The 21403-nt window shown below is 57.2% G+C and overlaps 2 protein-coding genes across 7 annotated transcripts in view; one reads left to right on the forward strand and one right to left on the reverse strand.

Annotated features, from left to right (window-relative positions):
• CEP164 (centrosomal protein 164) overlaps positions 1–12877 on the reverse strand; it is a 30827-nt gene extending 17950 nt beyond the window's left edge. Inside the window, exons 1-12 of one of the 6 annotated variants that reach the window (XM_050322862.1) lie at positions 12802–12877; positions 12093–12237; positions 10918–11022; positions 10511–10622; positions 9649–9877; positions 7975–8127; positions 6916–7044; positions 6514–6591; positions 4298–4417; positions 2669–3112; positions 1207–1284; positions 149–232 (exon numbers count right to left, since the gene is read on the reverse strand). In XM_050322862.1, the coding sequence (XP_050178819.1) occupies positions 149–232; positions 1207–1284; positions 2669–3112; positions 4298–4417; positions 6514–6591; positions 6916–7044; positions 7975–8127; positions 9649–9877; positions 10511–10622; positions 10918–11011 (1521 nt within the window). In that variant the 5' untranslated portion in view covers positions 11012–11022; positions 12093–12237; positions 12802–12877. Of the gene's footprint in view, positions 1–148; positions 233–1206; positions 1285–2668; positions 3113–4297; positions 4418–6513; positions 6592–6915; positions 7045–7974; positions 8128–9648; positions 9878–10510; positions 10623–10917; positions 11023–12092; positions 12416–12801 lie in introns of those variants that run through there. The other 5 variants (XM_050322863.1, XM_050322864.1, XM_050322865.1 and 2 more) reach the window with 5 other exon arrangements.
• Positions 12878–13218: 341 nt separating this feature from the next.
• Positions 13219–21356, forward strand: BACE1 (beta-secretase 1). Its single transcript, XM_050322944.1, has 9 exons — positions 13219–13540; positions 16710–16798; positions 16955–17171; positions 17370–17507; positions 17599–17733; positions 17873–17974; positions 18106–18255; positions 18368–18539; positions 18624–21356. Exons 1-9 carry the CDS (start codon positions 13289–13291, stop codon positions 18863–18865), a joined length of 1497 nt encoding a protein of 498 aa, XP_050178901.1. The 5' UTR covers positions 13219–13288; the 3' UTR covers positions 18866–21356.
• Positions 21357–21403: the final 47 nt, after the last annotated feature.

Here is a 21403-nt window from a genome sequence, read left to right on the forward strand (position 1 = left end):
CCTGGCAGCGCTGCTCTGATCCCTTACACTTCACCATTCACCTCTACAAAGCCTTCACACTGACAGCATCACACTGTCAGTGCCTCTCACCCCAGTATTTCACCTGCCTGTTCACAGATCACCCCCTGATCACACTCACAGAACTCACCTTGCACACAGGGCTGTCTAACACAGGAGACAGAGCCCCTGCATCCAGCACTTCCTCAGAAAGCTGGCTCTGGAAGCCCAGCACCTAAAGAAGAAAGCAGAAAAGGATCAGTGTCTGATGAGAACACACAGGGTTTGCCAGAGATCCTGAGGCCAAAATCCTGACACGGCTTGGAATCCCTACTCCCCACCCCACTGACAGCAGGTCAGCAGCAGTTCCCTTCACTGGGTCCCTCCTGTGGGGTCCAGGGAGTGGACACTGTGGGACTGAGAGCTCTGCCACACTCCCAGTGCACCCTTCCACTTTGACCACAGCAGGCAGGGGTGACGCATGGTAACCTCCAAAGGGCACACTTCTTCCCCCAGCCTCTACTGCTCCCCATTATGGCACTGCTGCACATTTCCTCACATTTTTTTCCTAAAAGTCAGCTCTCACAGGCTATTCATCCTCCAAGACAATCCTCCCTCCTGGCAGAGTCTGTGGGGGTCCTTGCACTTGGCTGCACAGGGCAGTGTGTGCACACACGTGCCCGTGAGCAAGCACCACACAAGGCAGAGCCACTTGCCAACACAGGCTTGTACCAACCCTGACAAATAATGATATTCTCAGCCATTTGCTGGCCATGCTGCCTCTGCTCCCACTGGCAGATGGCAATGGCAGCTTCCTGTGGAGATGAAGAGATGCTGATGGGCATCTCCCCCCATCTCAGGGCTTCTCTCCTGCCTGCCCTCCCACAGGCACCCTCCAGAGCCAGGTCTCCCAGCCACACACACCCCCCCTTAGCAAAAGCTGCCGAGTCCCTCAAAGCACAATTTTTACACTGCTTATTATTTTCCTTTTTGCAATTATCTGAGCACAGCCCCAGCTCTACGTGACCTACTTTTCCAGGGACACTGCCTCACCCACAGACCCAATCTGCAAGGTGCAGGGTGACACTGCTGGCCTGGGCCACGGCTGGGAGGGCACTGCAAGAGGCAGGCACAGCACTCCTGGGCTGCACAGTCCCAGAGGAACCTGCAGCCCCACACCCAAGGGACAAGGAGGTTTTGGTGACTCACCACAGGCTGAACCAGCTCCCCATCAGAGCAGTTGGAGACACGCAGGTCCTCCCCGCTGATCTCAGAAGCCTTTGAAAGCTGAGAGGAGAACACAGTTACAGCATGGACATGTCTTACCCCTGCAGCTTCTCCTGGGCACTGGGAACACAAATCTGTCCCCTCTATAACACAGGAAACAGGAGGTGACTGAACATCCCAGGGCAGACACTAAGGGTGTGACCCACAAGACAAGCACAGAACACCACAGGTAGGGGCAGGAGATGGGACTGGGGAGGGCAGAGAAGTGCTCTTCAAATACCCCTGATAAAAGGCACTTGCTTCCTCTCCATCTGCAAGGATGTCTGCAGCTCTCAGAGCTCCCAGCCCACCACACAGAACAGTACCACAGTCTCTAAATAGCACTTTAAAAGCCCATCTTGCTGTGCCTAAGTGCAGTGAGGACTGCTACGCTCCCACCATCATGAAGCCACTGTTCAGTGGGAACACCCCATGGCCCTGCTGACTTCAGCAGGACAACTCAGGTGCAGAAGCACACGGGGAAGGGTTTGGAAAAGCAATGCTTTCAGCTCTAAGCTCTTTGGGACAGAGCGTGTTTTCCAGGCTCAGCTTTGTGGTTTATCATTTCTTACAGACATTACGCATCAATGAACTGGAGAAATCATCAAAATCAGCAGGAAGGCAGCCAGATTGGAAAGAGATCATTCATCAGACCCCATATTGTAACTCGGATTCTATTCTGGAGTATGACCACGAGCAGACAGTGTGCCTGTCTGGCAGCCCAGCTGCGGGGCCAGGCCACTGTGACACTCTGTGCCTCCTGTCAGACTGCAAAACCAACCCCCCCGGGCTCTGCAGTGGGCTGTGGCCAGTTCTCCTCCCAGAGTGGGCAGACTGGGAGGTTCTGTGCTCAAGAGGAGAGCTCCAGCTCCAGAGCCGGCCCCGAGGCTCCGTCCTTCCCCGCTCCGACCTCGCAGCTCCCGTCGCATCCGCCGCGGAGCCGCGAATCTCGCGGCTGGCACTCGCTTTGCACTTGTGCCCCAGCTCTGCACAAGCTGAGAGAAACAACAGAAGGAGAGAAACAAAGCAGCATGGACAGCTGGGCTCGGTGTGAGCTCCACCGTCAAACCTGCTCGCTCAGGGCAGACGGCAGCACTGGAAGCTGAGATTGTTTCTCCTCCAAGACCCAAAACACGCCTCACAGCTGAGGGCTTTGCCTGTCGGTGGTTTTGGACAGCATTTGGTGCGTGCAGGAGAGAATGACTGCCTAGCTCGATCCTGAAATGCCAGTCTGGAAAGTCAGAGCACTTTGTGCCCCCCCAGGAACACCCTGCTGACCAGGAAAGCACTTGCCCTGGCTCCACAGAGAACGAGGCAGTGCCCCAAGAGCTTTCCTGAGGCGGGGCCTGACGAGACGACAGGAAGAGCCAACACCAACCCCAAACCATGCAGGCAGGTCTCTTACTTCACCAGCATCCAGCCTGCCCTCTGTTTGTGGATCAGCTGCTGCTTCTTCCCTCACTTCATCCACCATCTTTTCTCCACAGGACACGGAGTCAGCAGTGGCAGCCAGGCTTCCCAGCTGGTCTGCCTCAGCACCTTCTGCAGCTGGAGAAGCAGCTCCAGTCTGTCCAGGACCGCTGGGCACATCCATCCCTGCTGTGCTCCTTTCCCCCCCAGACTGGGGCAGCTCCTCAGCTGCAGGGACGTCACCTTCCACCTCAACATCATTTTTCTCCAGTACTTCATCCCCAGCAAGTTCCCCAATAGAGTCCTCCTTGTTCTGGCCAGACAGGCTGCTGTCAGCCTCTCCAGGAAGGATTTGAACTGGAGATGGAGGGCACACAGCATCAGAATCCAAGGAAGACTCTTGCACTTCTTCGGCATGTCTTGATTTTAAAGATTCCTTCTAGGCAGCAAGTCAAACACAGTTATAGCCACAACATTCTCTCTGGGGGGACGCAGGGGTCAGGAATAGCACAGGCTCTCCTACAGCAAGCAGCAAAAAAAAATCACAAAGCTTTGGGTGACTTTGAGACCTTTGTTTGACTTCTTTTCACACCGTCCCATTCCAAAACGAGGGACTTCACTGAAATAATCCCATTCATTTTTGGGCTCTCACTTAGGTTTTTTATCTGTTGTTTTTTTTCATTCACAGGGTCTCAGTGGATAAGAGTGGGCAGTGGCTGTGCAAGGCCACCAGCCCCTGGCAGCACCCAATGTGCTCCACAGCAGACCCCTTTATGCTTCCACATTGGATCTGTTCAGTAAGAGATGGGAATGTGTTAGAGACCATGACTGGACATTCCACTTCTGTCTCATGGTTTAAGCAGAGAACAGTGGGCAGGATCATCATCCCACCCTCCAGCGGGACAGACTGGAGGGTGGGCACTGATTGAAGCTCAGAACAAGCCTGTGACTAACACAGGAGGCTGAGAGATGGCAGAACCCACCGGCCTGGGGACAAAAACAACCCCAGATTAAAGACAAGTCACCCAAAGGTTCCACTGCCCCTCCCAGCAGCAGGGAGGCCACACACCCACCGTGGAGAGTGGAACAGCCAGGAGGGAGCAGGAGAAGGTTCCCTCATCAGCATGCAAACAGACCTGCTCGCACGTCCCACTTTCTCACTGTTTTATTAATGGCGCGGTGTCTTGTCAAACATCCCCTGCATCCCGCGTACAGCGTGTTCCGGACACCCAGCGCATATTTTAACGGGGTATTTTTATCAAAGTGCCTCTGAAACGCTGTCAGCTCCACACCCGGAGCTGGGGCACGTTCCCTGGCGCACCCTTTGTCTGAGAGACCTTCCTGGGGTGAGGGAGCCATCCATCAAGGCTGGAGAGGCCATGGAAATCCAACCACTGGGCTCTGCCCCAAAACCCTGCAGTTCTGAGCCTCACCCGTACCTCCCCGGTACTGAGTGACATGGATGTTAAATTTACACCTTTCTCCATGCACACAACACTTTAACCAGCAAAACAAACCAGACCAGCAGCCACCAGATGCAACCACAACACTAGAAGCTGCCTACTGCATGCAAAAGCCCAGTGACACTGTGCAAGCAGGAGGGAGATGCCAGAGCCACCATCACCTCTCCCAGGCTGCCAGCGGCCTCCACAGGACTCCCGGGGTGCTGGGGAGCAGCTCCAGCGGGATCAGCAGCATCAGCCAACGGGCTGCTGGGGTTCTCCTGTTCTGCCTCGCTGTTCTCCTGGAGGGGGGTGACACAGCCACTTGCAGAAGTGCCCAGGCCACCTTTCCAAGCTGGGAGAGTCACTCACTGTGACGCTCTTCCCAGACTCTTCCCAGCTCCAGGCTCCCTGTGAGCTGTGTCTCCACGCTCCTCCAGCACAGGGGACAGCAAAGGCTGCACACACAGCAGCCATTCCTCCCCCCACACCAGCCAGCCCTGTGCTGGTATCCCTGGGATGTGTTCCCTGGGAAGCAGCAGCACTGCTTCCTGCACTACATCCCAGTGGGAACACACCAGCTGTACTGCTCTACGTTCATGTGCAGAGGCAGCTCCCTTTCACCCTCCAGCTAGTAAAGAAGTCAGGAATGGTAATTTCCCAACACAAAGGACCCCCTTGATTCCCAGCATTTACCCAGACACTGATGCCAAGGTGCCAGCACTGCCACAGGGCATGGCTTCTGCTGCCATGGGACTCTCCCCAGGCAGCCAGAGATGCTGCCAGACCTATTTCTCCTCTTGCCCCTTCCAGCAGTATCCCCAAGCCCCTCTGTGTCTTAGGGAAGAGTCTCACACACCCACAGTGAGGATTCAAGGCTCCAGAAGGCAGGAAAGCAGGTTCAGGTGAGAGTCACTAAAACCACGTATTTCCTTTGAACACAGACACTCAAATCCTGACCACAGGCTATATGAAGGCAGTTTTTTTCATTAATTCACCCATTGCTGCTCAGACTTCCCCCTGTAGGACTTGCTACACAAACCCTTTGCTCTGTTTTGCAGGGAAGCTGGAGATGGCTTGGGAACAGTCTGAGGCTCGCTCCCAGGAATGCTTTTCTACTGCCACCTCATGGAACTACAGAAGAATTCTGTTTTCAGTGGGGCACTGCTATCTTATCAGGACTAGGATATCACCCATCTGGGTTAACAGCCAGGCTGTTGGGCAGCAATCACCATTCCATAATAGATTCCTGAAGCCCCATCCCCAGGGCACTGAAATGCCAAGACAGCTCTTTGTTCCTGCACACATTAACATTTCAGTGAGGAATTGGGCCCCCACAGGCTGCTTGTTGTCTGGAGATGAGAGAGTCAGGGCTCTCTTTGTCACATCCACTTTAGCATAAGCCTTCACAGATCCTGCCCAGCACCTTGAATGGGTTCTCCAGCAAAGTACTTTACAGCTTAATTTTCGTGTGCTGTGAAAAGGATAAGGCAAATACTCTAAAACACTTTAAAAGAAATTAATTTGCCTTTCAGATACTGGAACAGGATTTTCAAAGCGGTGAGAAAGGATTAATGTCAGCACAAACAGTCGGGCCAAATCACCAGAGCTGCTTACAACGCACTTCCCATTGTGCCCTTGTCATCTTAAGCCTGATCCCGGCTAAGGCAGAGCACAGGGAAAGCACAGTGTCTGCACAGGGCCTTGGGTGCACTGAATGCTCAGTGTCTCAGCCATGGGATTTATCTGCAGTGCAAGGAGAAGGAAAACAGGTTTTGTGCAGCCACAGAAAAGTGGCCACGTGCAGCCCACATTAAGGTCCTTGTGGGACCGAGTGACAGTGCAATAGCATTCCCAGAGGACGTTCCCTTCTCTTTTCCCCAATGCCACCATTGCAGCTTCAGCTGAAAACAAGCCAAAAAACACATGAAAGCAAAGTGTGCCTCCTCCTCATCGAGCCTTCCTCCTACAGCAAGCGCCGTGGCACCTCTGACCCGAGACCCTCTTCCTGCTGTTCCCTGGAAGAGTCACTTTCCACCCTGCCTGGTTCACCTACGTGGCTTTAGTCTTCTCTGCTTTGGAGCGAAACAAAGTGCAAAGATGTCCCCTCAACTCCCAGCTACCAAAACACAAACATGCTCCTCCTCCAAACACAAAACTTGCCTTCAGCACCCGCCCCCCTGCCCCCTGTGGGCCACATCTGGCTTCTCACAGCCCCCCCAGCCCTGATGCTGTGCCCTCCTGTCCTTCAGCCTGCTCCAGGTTGTTCCTAAGTGACACGAGAACCTTGTCCCTCTGGCACCATTCCTGCACCCTCATTCCCTGGGTGCTGGCAGTGCCTCAGCTCCCCTCCCACCTGGGCAGCTTCACCTGCCCATCCCATCACCCCCGGTCTTACCTCAAAGTCAAAGCTGCCTCCCAGGGCGTCGACATCCAAGTACACGTTTTTTAACAGTCCTGATGTCCCACGGAAACTCTGAAAGAAGGAGATGGCCAGAACTGAGTTCTGCCCTCTGTGATCCCACGGGAAGAACTGAGGCTTCCTCAGCAGTGAACTAAGGCAGCAGAGCCGTGGCAGGACACATACAGCCCGTTCAGGTGTTGATTTGTGGGGAGTACAATATGCAAACAGGGTTAGATGCTTTTTGGCCACCAAACAGCACAGGGAAAATGCAGCACAAGTTAAAGCCCAGAGACAAATGGAACTGCCCCAGTCGAGCAGCCGTTACCAGGGGAGCATCATGAGACTTCAGGTGCTCTGGTTACTGACACACATTGAGAGCCAAGGCACACAAACTACCTCATTTTCACTGTCTTCCTCCTCGTTTCTCCATTTATCCAGAGCTGCTGTGTCCAAGGAAATCTTCTCGTCACAGATCAAGCCCAGCAGGTTCCCGGTGTGCCTGGTGGGCTTACAGATCTCTGCAAGCTGTGCAGGCCAAGAGAAAGGGAAGTGAGAGGACAGATGACAGGAAAGGGAAGATGGAAACCCACTGAGACACTGGACAGCTGCTGGATTCTGGGAAGGAACTCAGACTTCACTGCTACCCTTGTGCTGCCAGAGCCACATCCAGCTGGGACAGATGTTCTTAATGAGGCCAAAGAGGCTCCTGTCCTATAGGGGCATATCTGAAACCTGCCTGTGCCTCCAAACACTGATTCAGGCAAGATCATAATAAAATATTTGATATCACCAGTGACAAGACTTCACTCTGCGAGAAAACCTTCAGTGAAGGTGATCATTTGTATGTTTCCCACATATATTGCTTTGCTTTCCTTTAGCAGATCCATTTCCTGCCACTTAACAGGTTTGTTTATTTGTGAAGGTGATTATTTGTATGTTTTGCACGTACTTTGCTTTGCTTTCCTTTAAAAGATCAATTTCTTACCACTTAACAGGTTTGTTTTATTGACCCAAAGGTCACTTTCCATAAATAAGCATTTGAGTGATTGTAAGTCTTACATTTATCAGGAAAACTGTTCTTTTAAATTTTTTATTCTCAAATAGATGAGTGAAAGTGTTATTTATTAGACTGTATTATCTGTATTGTTCATCATGCTTCATTTGCCCACCAAAGTTCTACTACAACAAACTGAATAGATTTTGTTTCCCCCACAGTAACTGAAACAATTGCTTCTTTAAATCTGCTAAACATAGCAGAAGAAAGCCCAGCACTAATTTAGCACAGTGTTTAGGCTCCCTAGAAACAGAAAAAGAAATGTTGTCTGCTAAAAAGCTGTATCTCAAAGCCAACAGAAGATCACAAATACTATCATTTAAGCCTCTAAGTGCCCCCATGCCTGTGAGCCTTTCCAGCGTGCCTTCCAGGGTGTGTTCCCAGGGAAAGGGGAGCCTCACCTGCGTTCCTCCCTTGCTGATCAGGCCGGAGCCCACTGCACTCCCCACGTCCAGTGACCCACGAAGGACGACGGACTGAGACGGTGAGAGGCCACAGAGCGGAGAGAGGGTCCCCAGGGGCAGCTGGATGGGGGCCAGGTGGGGGCCCAAGGGCTGGAACATGGAGAGGGGACTCGCTGACAGGAGAGCAAAGGTGTGCAGCTCCCCTTGGAAAGGGAGGAGGTGCTGCCCTGTGCAAGCACAGGCTGCTGGACCAACTCCAGCACTGCCGAAAACCTGCTCGGGGACCCCACGGCCACCAGCACACGGCACAGGTAAGGAAATACACTTAGACTTACTCGGACATTTTGCCTTCCAAAGACACACCTGAATGGGTCCAGAATGCTCCTTCCTTCCAGAGGGCAGCAGGAGCCCTGGGAGCCACCCCACATCCTCACCTCTGAGCAATGCACGCTCACACCCCAGGTTATCACCACCCAAAAGTGTGACCATCCCGTTGGACAGCATGGAATTCCCCATCTGAGAGGTCTCACCCTGCACAGGTTGAACCAGAAGCACTCGTGTGCCAGGGCTTTCCCTGTGGCACTCCAGGGTTTTCCCTGTGGTACAGCAGTACAGCCAAGGGCTGGTGCTTCAGCAGAGCACGTGTGTTTCCAGAAACCACAGATTCCAGACTGAAATCAGAGCTAATTCACTGATGGATGGGGAGAGGAGGATGTCATCACCAAGTCATCACCACAGCAATGGTAACAGAATAAATCACGCTCTGGGCTTAAACTAATTATTTTCTACAGATGGCCATTAACCACACGTACAGAACAGAGGATGTTCACTGTCCTTCAGCAGAGACAAATGTGCTTCCATCAGGCTAATTAAAACTTTAGGAATAATCTACAGTTTATCTGTTATTTATAGTTCTTATCAGCTACCTGAGCACTGTCAAACTGATAATGAGAAACCTGAACTGGCAACTCAGTGGATCTACAGCTGGGCACCAGCAGAGCACAGCAATCCATTAATGTTACACGCAGTGTAATGTTCTCCCCAGGTGAAGGCGGGATCTGTGACAGGCAACACAGGGAAAAGTTTGGGCAAAACTGAGCAAAACGGTCCAGCTATTCCCAGAGGAAGGAGAAAATTACAATTATAGATGGGTTCCATCACCCCTGAAAGTCACTTCAGTGTCCTAAGACACAGGTGCAGCCACCCAAGGGTCAAACTGGGCTCAGACCTGCAAAGCCATGGGCCAGTAACCACTGGGAACGCTCCTCCTCTGGTGTGGAAAAGGCAGTTCAAATTTTCTCCCGTTTTTCTTCCATTTAGGAGGGAGCAGAGTCCATTTCTCAAGGTGCTGACCATGGATGAAGGAGAGCTGGCTGCAATCTGTGGTTTCTTACATCACCTTAACCAACTCTCTGGGACTCGAGACTCAGCAAGCACAACTAAGCTGAAAATAGCTGAATAAGCCATTCCCCCTCAATTTAGACTGTGGGACCTCCAGGAAAAAGACCAACTTCATAGTGTGCTTTCTACAAAGAGCCTTACAGCCCAAATTAAAGGTGATTTTGTATTCACTTGATTTACTGCCCATCACCCGGGTTTGAGTTCAGAAAGCCCTTTTGTTTCTCCTCTGCCTGGTCCTCCCCAGAAGCACAGCAAGCAGAGTCTACTCACAGCGGATTGCTTCAGTGACTGCTTCTCCTTCTTGTCCTTCTTCTCTTTCTTTTCTTTCTTCTGCTTCTTCTCTTTCTTCTCCTTCTTCTCCTTCCTGAGGCCGCCCTGTGCCAGCAGTTTCTCGCGCTCCCGGATCACCAGCTGCCTGTAGTGCTCGTCACAGGGGTGCTCCCACGTGGACTGGCCCGTGGCAAAGTTGAAGTAGTAGACATCACCAGTGGTGTCCTGGCTGCGTGGCAAAAACCAGCATGAAAGGATGGAAGAGCACATAGAAACACAGCTGCACAGGCCAGAACATCCTTACTGGGGGTCACGACCACCTGGAGCTCAGGAGAGAGGAGCAGGAAGCCGCCAAGAGGCCAAAAATACATCGGTGTGGGGGAGCAGCTCTCCTAGGGTGCTCATGACCTTATCAAGCTTCCCAAACAGTTTCCCCCGCTTCTTCTGCCACCCCAAAAAGCCCTGAGCTCCCTCATCCACAGGAAGTAAAATGTTGAGGTAAAATATCCCTCCTCCTCCCCACCAGAACGCTGGGGCAGCACACAGAGAGGAAGGACAGGAAGGACCAGGAATCATAGACTGGTTTGAGTTGGAAAGGACCTTAAACATCCTCCCTCCTGCCATGGGCAGGGATACCTTCCACTAGCCCAGGTTGCTCAGAGCTCCATTAAACCTGGCCTTGGGCACTTCCAGGGATGGGGCAGCCATAGCTTCTCTGGGAAACCTGTGCCAGGGTCTCACCACCCTCACAGGGAGGAATTTTTCCTGATATCCAACCTAAACCTCCTCTCTGTCTGTTTGAAGCCATTCCCCTTGTCCTGTGACTGGGAACCACCCAGGACAGCTGCAGCCAGAGTCTCACCAGGGTTTCCAGTCAGGAGGTAACGGGGCCACCAGGCACTCCCTGGCCAGCCACAGCAGCTCTGACTCCTTCTCGGGGTCAATCCCGATTATCGGTGCAAAATTCTGGATTTCTAGGAAAACACAAGAGGAATCTGTGAAGACAGTCTACACCAGCCACTACACAGGAGAGCCACCCTCCCAGCTACAGCAGGGGGCACACTGGAAAATCCAAAACAAAGCTGCTCCAAGCCACCAGTATGGTCCTGTGTGTCCACAGCAAACAAAGAGCTCATTTTTCAGCTCTGTCTTCTGCCAAATTCCACCTATTTTACCCTCTCCACCCACTCTCTCCCCAGTTCCCGCTTTCTGAACACCTGTGTGCCTGAATCCCTTCTCCCAGCTCCCAGGAGGACAGGCAGCACCCACCTTGCTCGTCAGGAACATAGGAATCATTGTAATCTTCTTCCAGAATGAGCTGGTTCCCGATGCGCATGGCCCCCGCCAGGAGTCCCCTCTCCATGGCTCCCACACCTGGGGGAGGGAAGGAAGCAACACAAAGTCCAAACTGCCCTCAGAAATGAAGGCTCCTTGTCCCCCAGCACACAGCAGAGACCTTCCACCTGCAGCACACACAGCAAAACCAAATCAAAGAGCTTCCACACACACTTCCAGGGGCTGCGGAAACAAGGAGCAGAGCTGAAGCAGCACAAAGTTATAATCAGATCCCCCAGGCCTCCAAGTTTCTACAGAGGAGGTGAGCATTTGCTTCAGGCACTTTTTAACCAGGCAAAAAAAAAATAAGCTGAAATGAGGAAGGGAAGGAAGAGAAAGCACAGAGCTTTCCCAGAGTGCAGCTTTGAGAGAAGCCCCAGGGCTTGGATCAGCACTGCCCAGGGACAAGGCAGGTTTTCCCTACTTACCATAGTCTCTCCCCCTTCTCAGAGGACACTTCAGAAGCTGTAAAAGGGTCCTAATTCAAAGTGTCCCACCTGTAGCCCATTGCTTCATTACTTAACTCATAGACCACACCACAGCTGGGCCCTTACAACCCATCCAGCACAGGATTAGCAGCTGGAATTCAACCACTTCACCCCAAACATCCCCAGCTATGGCTCTGCATGGACACATTCTGGCCAGCATGAGCATCCCACCACTGTGTGGGGGGCCAGGTGCCAGTGCCAGCACAGGCACAGAGGGGACTGTGACCCACTGCTCAAACACAAGGTCAAACCTTTCAGCCTAAAACCCCCCAAATTCTCAATGCACAAAGCATTCCTCTGCTATACTCCTGAGACCCAAGGGGTTGCAGTACCTGCCAGGGGTCTGAGCAGCAATAACACCCCAGTGATGACAGCCCAGAGCAGGATCACCACCCCCTGCCTGTACCCAGCCGTCGCTGCCCTCTTCACCTCCCTCTGTCCTCGGCCCACTCCGTATTTATAACCCTTATGTAAAACAGGTCTCAGAAGCCGCAACTAATCCTGGCAGTTGCCAGGCAAGGATATCCTCGGGACACGCCAAAGCAAAACAGCGTCACGGGGCTCACACCACTCCCTCTCCCAAACATCCCCAGTTACAGCATTTGGATGTGGGCAACTCACTCAGGGCCTTCTGTTGGTGTTTTCCTGTCCCAGCTCTAACTCAGACCCATTTTCCATCCCAAGGATTAGCGCTGGATGGCTCACTCTTCTCTCGGAGATGCTGCCTCGCTGCACCCAGGGAGAACTTTCAGTGCTTGAGGGCCATCTATAATAGATGGGGACAAGCGGGAACGGTTTTAAACTAGAAGAGGGGGGATTTAAATGAGAGACTGAGAGTGAATTCTCCCTTGTGAGGGTGGTGAGGCCCTGGTACAGGTTGGCCAGAGAAGCTGTGGCTGCCCCATCCCTGGAAGTGTCCAAGGCCAGGTTGGAGGGGGCTTGGAGCAACCTGGGATAGAAGAAAGTGCCCATAACCACGGCAGGGGTGTGAAAATGGATGAGCTTCCAACCCACAAAACCGTTCCCTGGTTCTATGCAAAGCAGAATTCACAGTTAGTGCAGCCCGCGCCACGCCAGCCTGGAGCCACGGGAGAGGAGCGGCTGGCGAGGAGGAGAAACAGCTCTGACTAATAAAGCATAAAATAAAAGCAAAGCGAAAGCCCTTTTCGCCCGTGTCGAGACAGCGCACACGCGACAGACGCGCAGCCGGGAGCCGGCAGACCCCGCATGCGGCGGGAAGAAGGAGCCGCTCCCCGCAGCCTCCCTGCCCCGAGTGGAGCCTCCCCTGGGGCCGGGACCCCCCGGGCCCGGTCCCCCCGTCCCCGCTCACCGTGGCCCCGGGCCCGGACCCGCTCCGGGGCCGCCGCCGTTGCCCGGAGCGCGGGAGCCGCCGCGGCCGCTGAGCCGGCCCCGCCCCCTCGGCGCCATTGGCCGGCGGGAGGATGCTCGGCAGCGGATTGGCCGGCAGGGAGGCGGGACACATGACGTCACGGCGGCAGGGCCGCAGGGGGCTGCGGTTGCCATGGCGACGCGTGGGTACCGCCCGCGGCGCATCCCGGCGGGACCGGCACCGGCACCGGGGAGCGGGACGGGCACGGCGACGGGGGCCGGGACAGGGACGGCGGCAGCGGGGAGGGCCGGGGCGGGTCTCCCCGGCAGCGCTTCCGCCGGCGGGCGGGCTTTCCGGGGCGGGTCCGGCCGCGCCGCCATGCCCGCCGCCGCCGCGCCGCCCGCCTGCCCCGGCGCGGCCGCCCCGCCGAGGCGCGGGGCGCTGCGGGCCCGCTGACCGCGTCCCCCCGAGGGGCTCCCCCGCGGCCATGGCGCCCGCCTGGCCCTGGCTGCTGCTGCTGCTGTGGCTGGGGGTCGTGCGCGCCCTCCCGGCCCCGCCGCGCATCCGGCTGCCGCTGCGGGGCGGAGCGGCCCCGCCGTCGGGGCTCCGGCAGCGCCGGGCGCCGCTGGACGCCGAGCCCGAGCGCGCCGGCAGCTTCGTGGAGATGATCGACAACCTGCGGGGCAAGTCCGGGCAGGGGTACTACGTGGAGATGACGGTGGGCAGCCCCCCGCAGAAGGTGAGGTGGGAGGGGATGGATCCCCCGCATCTCTGCATCCCCCGCATCCCCCCTGCATTCCTCGCACCCCGGGGTCTGCGGGTCCCCCTCCGGGGGCGCAGAGCAGAGGCTCTGCGGGTGCCACCATGGCTGCGCGGCTCTCGCCGCACAGTCCGGGCTTCCCGTCGCTCTTCATCGCTCGGGTGATGCTTTTCCTGCTGGCTTTTGGTGAAGGCTGGCCGCAGGCGCCCGCCGAAGGTCACCCCATCACTCCCGAGCTACCCGGGCACTCCGGGGAGAGGCAGCGGGTGCTGCGTGTGCCTCTGCGTGCGGGGCTGCATCCCTCCATCCATCCCTTCCCCCTTCCCTCCCTCCCTCCCTCCTTCCATCCATCCCCTCTCCCGAGCCAAAGCTTGCTGCCACTCAGGAGCTGTCGCCGTGTGTGGGCAGCGAGAGGGTGGGATGTGGCTGCACAGCCCCGCGCCCGCCTGGAGCGGGCACAGCCAGGCACGAAGAAGCCACGGCCAAGCCGTGCTTGGCGCGTTCCTCCCAGCGGAGCCGCTGGTGCAGCTGCTGCCCGGGTCCGCGTGCCGCTCCCGACCTGGGGAAATGCTCCAGAAATCCTCCGGAGCTTTGTTTTCCCGGAGATCTCGTGCAGGCTGTCCCTGCACAGGAGTCGGGACAGCGTGGGGAGGCAAAGGGCAGGAAAACGGGGTGGCCTGGCTGGAAAGGGAGCTGGTGCATCACCAGCCTCTGCTCCTTCTCCATCTTTCTGTCAGCATCCCTCACGTCCTGGAGCTGCGCTGCCCAGCTCACGTTGTGGCACCGTGTGCCTCCGTGCTGGGGACAGGATGGGTGCTGATGGCCAGGTCACACAGCGCAGGGCGAGCAGCTCCTCCTCTCTGTTATGGGTGAGATCGTGGAGGCTCCTGCTGCCAAATCCCTCTGTGCCCGTACTGATCCCCACTGCTGCCAGCAGCAGGTCTGGCTCAGGGACTGGCGCGGGCCAGCTCAGCGCTCGAGGCTCCGCACTCCTCCCAGCTCGGGGCCACGTTCCCTTGTGCCTGCCACCGCCACTTTTTGGGTGCTGCCAAAACACCCAGCGCCCACACAGGCTCTGAAATAAAGACTGGCTTTTCCCCCACGAGCTGGCTGTGCCCTGTGTGCGTGGTGGGGGAGAGCCATGTGAGCGAGACGTGAGCCGTGGACGGGAGAATCATGTCACCACCACGAAAATCGGATCTCTGGGAGCAGCGTCGTGTTGTCCCTGTGTGCCTGGGATTTATTCTCTGCTCTGGCACGGCGCGTTTAGGGGGGAAAAAAGGGAGGAGATTATTTCTAAAATCTAGTTTTAAATGTGATTTCATCATCTCCTGCCTGCCACGTGTCGCAGCTGCCAGATAATTTCCGTGCTAACCACCTGTTCCCAGGCACTCGTGCGTTCCAGAGCCAGTCGCCCTTTTGGGCAGCATCTTCCAGCCTTGGATTGCTTCCAAATGCGAACATGGTGCCTGTGCCGTGTGTGTGTGTGTGCTGGAGCAAAATCCCTCCAGGCGTTGCAATGGAATTAGAAGATTCATATGAAAGAGTTTGGCTGTACCTTCGCAGGAAATCAGGGGCGTATTTGTCCCGAGGGGTGCGTGCATCCTTCCCAAAGGGTCACATACAGCAGGGAGATGGTGATCCATCTCCTCAGCTTTCCTTTCACCTTCCTGGTGCTGACAAGGGAGTTTCTGTATCCTCTTGTGCTTTAATTTTGGTTCCGAGCTGTGCTGCGCTGCCAAGTCACCGTCAGCAGCCGATTGCTCACACACTCCATGTGCCCAAGCGTGTTGGTTTCCCTGGCTCCCCAGGACTGGCTGATTCATAAACACAGAGGGAAGAGGGGTGAGACAAACATCGGGAGCCAGTGTTTTGGGACAGATGGCACAGGCTTAGTCCCCAGGAGCCGCACTCAGCACTAGGACGCGCGTGGCACGGAGCCAGCGCTGCTGCCGAGGTGCCCGGAGGGGCTGTCACTTCCAGGGACAGGTTTCAGACAGCATCCCTGTCACACATGTCCTGGCCTCGCCGGTTCACGTGCTGTGTCCTGGCCTGAATGGATGGCTGGGCTGAGTCTCAAGGATCTGGGTCCTCTCCACGTGGGTCCTGTGCGTGACCCTGTCAGCAGGATGGAGCCTGTGAGAGCAAAAGCCCTTCCTCACTTCCTTCTCTCCCTGCAGCATCAGCTCAGCAGGTCTTTCTCCAGGGAAACCTGTCTCCTCTGGGTGCCCTGGGGGTTGGAGATGAGCTGTGTGGAGCAGGTGGCCCCTAATGACCCACCACAGAACTGGGAAGAGTCCTGGGAGCAGTTGCTGTGGGGGCTGGGGCTGGGGCACAGGGCACCCAGGACGTGGCAGCCCCTGTCAGGTGGCCGTGGAGAACACTCAGCAGCTGCAGCCCAGCACTCCTGCGATTAGCACAAGCGCATTAACCTCCTTCTCTCCCCTCTGACTCCACAGATTAAGGGCCGAAGCCCTGGCAGTGCTGCCTGAGGTGGTGCTGTGAAGCAGCCCCCGGGGCTGGGGTGAGGGATCAGCCCAGGCACTGCTGCCCTGCAGGGCTGGGAGCCCCACTCCCGCCTCAGCAGTCTGGGTCTGGCAATCCCCCTCCAGCAATCCCACCCCAGGCTCCAGCAATCCCACCCCAGCAATCCCGCCCCGCTCCCCGCAGGGACCACAGGCAGGGTCAGCTGGGGGCAGGATCCAGCTGGCCTGCTCCCAGCCCTGCCGTGGGATGTTTGCCAAACCTGGTAATCCCGCACAGGCAGGAATGGATCGGGAGCAGGGCTCGGCATATGGGTGGTGATTAGCGGGCGCAGCGATCCACAGGGGCCACAGATCCTTCCCACCAGCTCTGCCAACAAATCAGCTTTCCTGGCAAGGGGAACCTATGCACCCTGTCTTGCTGCTCCTCTTCAGACTCATGACACCTGCCAGGTGCTTCCCAAATCCTGTGGATTAGGGGGCTGAGGCCAGGCCATGCTGAGCAGGAGCTCATGCTGTGCTTGCACAGTGCCAGATGCTGTTTGCTTTGTTGTTCAACACCCTGGTGTCGCTGCCTCCTGCTCCGCCACCTTCTTCTCTCCTCTCTGGGCACAGCAAAGGAGGGTTCCACTGCACTCATGCACCTCCCTGTCTCTCTTCTCCAGCTGAACATCCTGGTGGACACAGGGAGCAGTAACTTTGCTGTGGGAGCTGCGCCACACCCCTTCCTCCGGAGATACTACCAGCGGCAGCTGTGAGTATGTGGGGGGACACAGAGCAGAGCCACTGTCCCAGCCCCACAGTGGCACGCTGCCCCTTCTTGCTGGGGTCTGGCCAGACCCTGCCAAGTAGAAGAGCTGGATCCACACGACCCCTTCCAGTCTTACTCATCCCTTTGATGCCTTTGCAGGTCCAGCACCTACCGTGACCTGCGGAAGGGGGTGTATGTGCCCTACACCCAGGGCAAGTGGGAAGGGGAACTGGGCACTGACCTGGTCACCATCCCCCATGGCCCCAACGTCACCGTCAGAGCCAACATTGCCGCCATCACAGAGTCAGACAAATTCTTCATCAATGGCTCCAACTGGGAAGGGATCCTGGGGCTGGCGTATGCTGAGATTGCCCGGGTGAGTCCTGGCTGGCAGCAGCCTGGCCCTGCCAGCAGATGTGAGCACGAGCAGGCTTCAGTTGCCTCTTGCCTTGGCTCTGTTTGTCCCCTGGGGCACAGCAGTCCCAGCGAGGGGAGCTCCCCTGGGCACGGAGAGCCCCTGGAGAAGGGACAGCACTGATGCATCCCTGCCCTGCCTCTTTTCTCCTCCCACCAGCCTGACGACAGCCTGGAGCCCTTCTTTGACTCCCTGGTGAAGCAGACTCGGGTGCCCAACATCTTCTCCCTGCAGCTGTGTGGGACGGGCTTCTCGCCCAACGAGACAGAGGCCGTGGCCTCGGTGGGAGGCAGCATGGTGAGGGCTCTGCAGGCAGGGGGAGGCTGCCAGGGGCTCCCACGGGGCTCTGGTGGAGCGTGGTGGCAGCACCTTTGTGTCCCCGCTGCAGATCATCGGCGGCATCGACCGCTCGCTGTACGTGGGGGACATCTGGTACACCCCCATCCGCAAGGAGTGGTACTACGAGGTCATCATTGTCAAGCTGGAGGTCAACGGGCAGGACCTGAACATGGACTGCAAAGAGGTGAGGGGGCACCAGGGCACCTGCCCCCCGGGCTCAGCTGGGCCACAGCGCTGCAGGCACCTGCTGCTGGTTGGAGGGGCCGGGAGGGGAGCAGGGCTGGGGTCCTGCACCTGGGTCACCCCTCCTCTTCTGCCCCCAGTACAACTACGACAAGAGCATCGTGGACAGCGGGACCACCAACCTCAGGCTGCCAAAGAAGGTGTTTGAGGCTGCGGTGAAATCCATCAAAACAGCATCTTCGGTCAGTGAAACCCATCACTTCCCCACGGGCACATCCCCAGGGCTGGGGGCAGCAGAGCTGCCCCTCACCAGTCCTGGCATCTCTGCTGCCTGCCCACCTTGGCTCCGCTCACCTCCCTTTCCCTCTGGCAGACGGAGAAGTTCCCGGACGGCTTCTGGCTGGGGGAGCAGCTGGTTTGCTGGCAGGTCGGCACCACCCCCTGGCACATCTTCCCGGTCCTGTCCCTCTACCTGATGGGGGAGGCCACCAACCAGTCCTTCCGGATCACCATCCTGCCCCAGGTGAGCGCTGGCCCAGCCAGAGTGGGCTGGAGTGGCAGGACCAGCAGGACCACACTGGGTGGGCACAGCTGCCTCCCTGCCCCCTTTCCTGACGGCACCTCTCTCCCTGCAGCAATACCTGCGCCCAGTGGAGGACGTGGCCACTTCTCAGGACGACTGCTACAAGTTTGCCATCTCCCAGTCCTCCACTGGCACCGTCATGGGCGCCGTGATCATGGAGGGCTTCTACGTGGTCTTCGACCGTGCCCGCAAGCGCATCGGCTTCGCTGTCAGCGCCTGCCACGGTGAGCACTGGGCCTGGAGGGAGGGAGAGAAAGGCAGAGGGGCCGTGGGAGTGCAGTGGCCAGAGCCCTGCCTTCCCCCAACAGTGCACGACGAGTTCCGGACAGCCGCGGTGGACGGGCCCCACCTGCACTCCAACATGGAGGACTGCGGCTACAACATCCCGCAGACGGACGAGTCCACCCTGATGACCATCGCCTACGTCATGGCAGCCATCTGCGCCCTCTTCATGCTGCCCCTCTGCCTCATGGTGTTCCAGTGGCGCTGCTTCCGCTGCCTGCGCCGGGACCACGACGACTTCGCTGACGACATATCCCTGCTGAAGTGAGGGCGGAGCGCGGGGCCGCAGGTGAGGGGCCTGGTCCGGGGGCAGGACAGCAGCGTGGGGAGCTCAGCCCCTCTGCCCAGGACTCGGGGACTCGGTGTGTGCCAGGGCCAGCAGCCGGGAGCAGCTGTGGGAGCCCCAGGTCCGGGCTCTGTTCATCTGGGACCTACAGCAGGAGCGTGGCAGAGGGGGAGAGTGCAGCAACCCTGTCCTGGGGGCTGGGGGCAGGCTGTCCTGAGCTCTCCTGCCTGTCCCTGCCTGGCTTGACGGAGTGACGCTAATGAGCCATCCCCTGCCTGTCCCCTTCCAGCCCTGTGCATCCCTTCTCTGCTCACCCCACCGGGAAGCCGCTGGCCCAGGCTCTCTGTGCAGGGAGCTGCACGCACGTGCCCTGTGGCCGTGCCTTCCCCGTGGCTCCCTGCACTGAGCTGGGCTCTGGGGATCATCCCAGAGCCTCCCCAGAGGGCCAGCCTGGGGCTGCCCGGACACTTCTTTCCCTCCCACCCTCCTGCTCCCCCATACATGGCTCACCCCTGTACACTGCTCACTCTGGCATTTCCCTGCCCTCCCAAACTGTCCCCCACTGCTGCCAGCCCCAGGACTCCCTGTGCCCACCCTGCCCTCCCAACACAGGCAGGAGCAGCCACTCATCCTCTCCCGGGACTGGCAGGAGCAGGCACCCACCCTCTCCCCACTCCCCATGGGATGGGCAACTCCCTGCCCTCCCTTCCAGCATCAGCAGTGGCTGCCACGGAGGAGCCGGTGCCAGAAGAGACCCAAGTTCCCGGCACTGGCTGCTCCCCAGCCCACCCACCCCTTCAAAAGCCATAGGGGAGCCTGGGCCCCCCCTGCAGCCCCCCCGGCCTCACCTCCAGCACGTCCCACGGCGCGGGGGCTCCTCTCTGCTCACTCCACGTGTCCAGGCCCCGGCTGTGGGACACCCTGGCAGCCTGGGGACAGGCAGCAGCTGTGGGGACTGCAGCATTTGTTATTTTTTAAACACATGGTTGTATTTATTTCATTTTTTTTTTACAAAGCGAGTCACTGGTAGCGCAGTCGGAGCGTGTACATAGCAGGTCCCACCCGCACGGGTGTGCAGACAACAGCCACCTCTCACCTGTACAATATACCCATATATCTCTATTTTTAATTCTAGCCCTGAAAGCCACTGTTCCAAACCCAACATTAGGGGTCGGTCCTGTTTTGTTTTGGGGTTTTTTTTTTAATCATTTTAGCCCTCTGCTCAGTCCTTGGGCCATGACCACCACCCATGGCACCGCAGTGATGTGCTCGGTGGGAGCACATGATGGTGAGGGGGTCCCAGCTGGTTTGAGGAGGAGGTGCAGGAGGAAGGCAGGGCTGGAGCCCACAGGGCAGTGGCTCACAAGCCGAAAGGACACTGAGCACTTTTGTCCTCGTGGTGTTCCTGCAGCACAGGGAGGATTTTCTGGTGTGTGAGGACAACCTTCCCCTCCTCCCTGTGCTGCAGGATCACTGTCCCTTCCCCAGGGCAGACACCCGTGACCTTGCAGCAGTGGTAGTGCTGTATTCCCTTGCTTCTCTGCCTCCAACCTGGATAGGAAAGTGCTTAAACTCCAAGATTCCACAATTAAAAGGCATTGCAAAGAGGGCCTACCTGCAGTGCCAGGGCCGAGCTGGCACCTGCCCCACGGAGCCACGTGCAGGAGCGGAGCGACCAGGTCAGGTGGGGACAGGCTGAGGGACCGCAGCAATCACCAAGTGTAAAGCTTGTTAACTAAATCCTGCAGATAAACATTTCTTTGGAAAAGCAGCGAGGGAGCCAGGAAACACATGCAGTGTAGGAGGAAGCCAGCCCTCGCACGGGCACCGCCACAACAGCCCCCACACTGTCCCACCTCACTCCCAGTGCGCTCACACAGCACCCACCCCCACCCCCATCCCTGCTCCAAAACTGCATCCAGCCACTCCATGCAAGAGGGCAGCGTTCTCTCCCCCACCCTCGTGCCTGCCCAGGACCCCAGAGACTCTGTTGTGGACCACTGCCTTAAAACACGCTGCCAGCGTGTGCGTGCGCGGAGAAGGATCTGCGGCCGAGCTCAGGTGCTGCACCGGGGGGGCTTCCCTGCCCACCCCGAGGCAGAGGGGCCTCCAGCAGTGCTGAATTCCTGCTGCAGACTGCAAAGTAGGGGAGGAAAAAAATTTTTAGAGAGTCAGTGCAAGATTTTCCCACCAAAATCCATGGAGAAAGGGTTGGTGCCTCAGCCCGTGCTTTAGGAGAAAGTACAGGACAGGGGAAAGCAGGAATTGTGACAGGTTGGTTTATCCTGAGCTGCAGCGCAGCCGTGTCCGTCTGCTCCCTCCCCAGGGCCCGGTGACAGCAGGGGATGGGACAGGATGGGACCAGGGGCTGTCGCTGGAGGCTCCAGTACTCTGTAACCCAGTGTCTATGTAAGAACAATGAATGTTAACACGGTAAATTATTATGACATTAAAAAAAGACCACCAAAAAAAATCCTCTTTATCTGCAACCTTTTCATTACCAAGAGGGGGGGATAAAAC

Source organism: Myiozetetes cayanensis, unplaced genomic scaffold, assembly GCF_022539395.1.
Source record: "Myiozetetes cayanensis isolate MyiCay16 unplaced genomic scaffold, myiCay2020 scf29, whole genome shotgun sequence".
NCBI classification, from domain to species: Eukaryota; Metazoa; Chordata; class Aves; order Passeriformes; family Tyrannidae; genus Myiozetetes; species Myiozetetes cayanensis.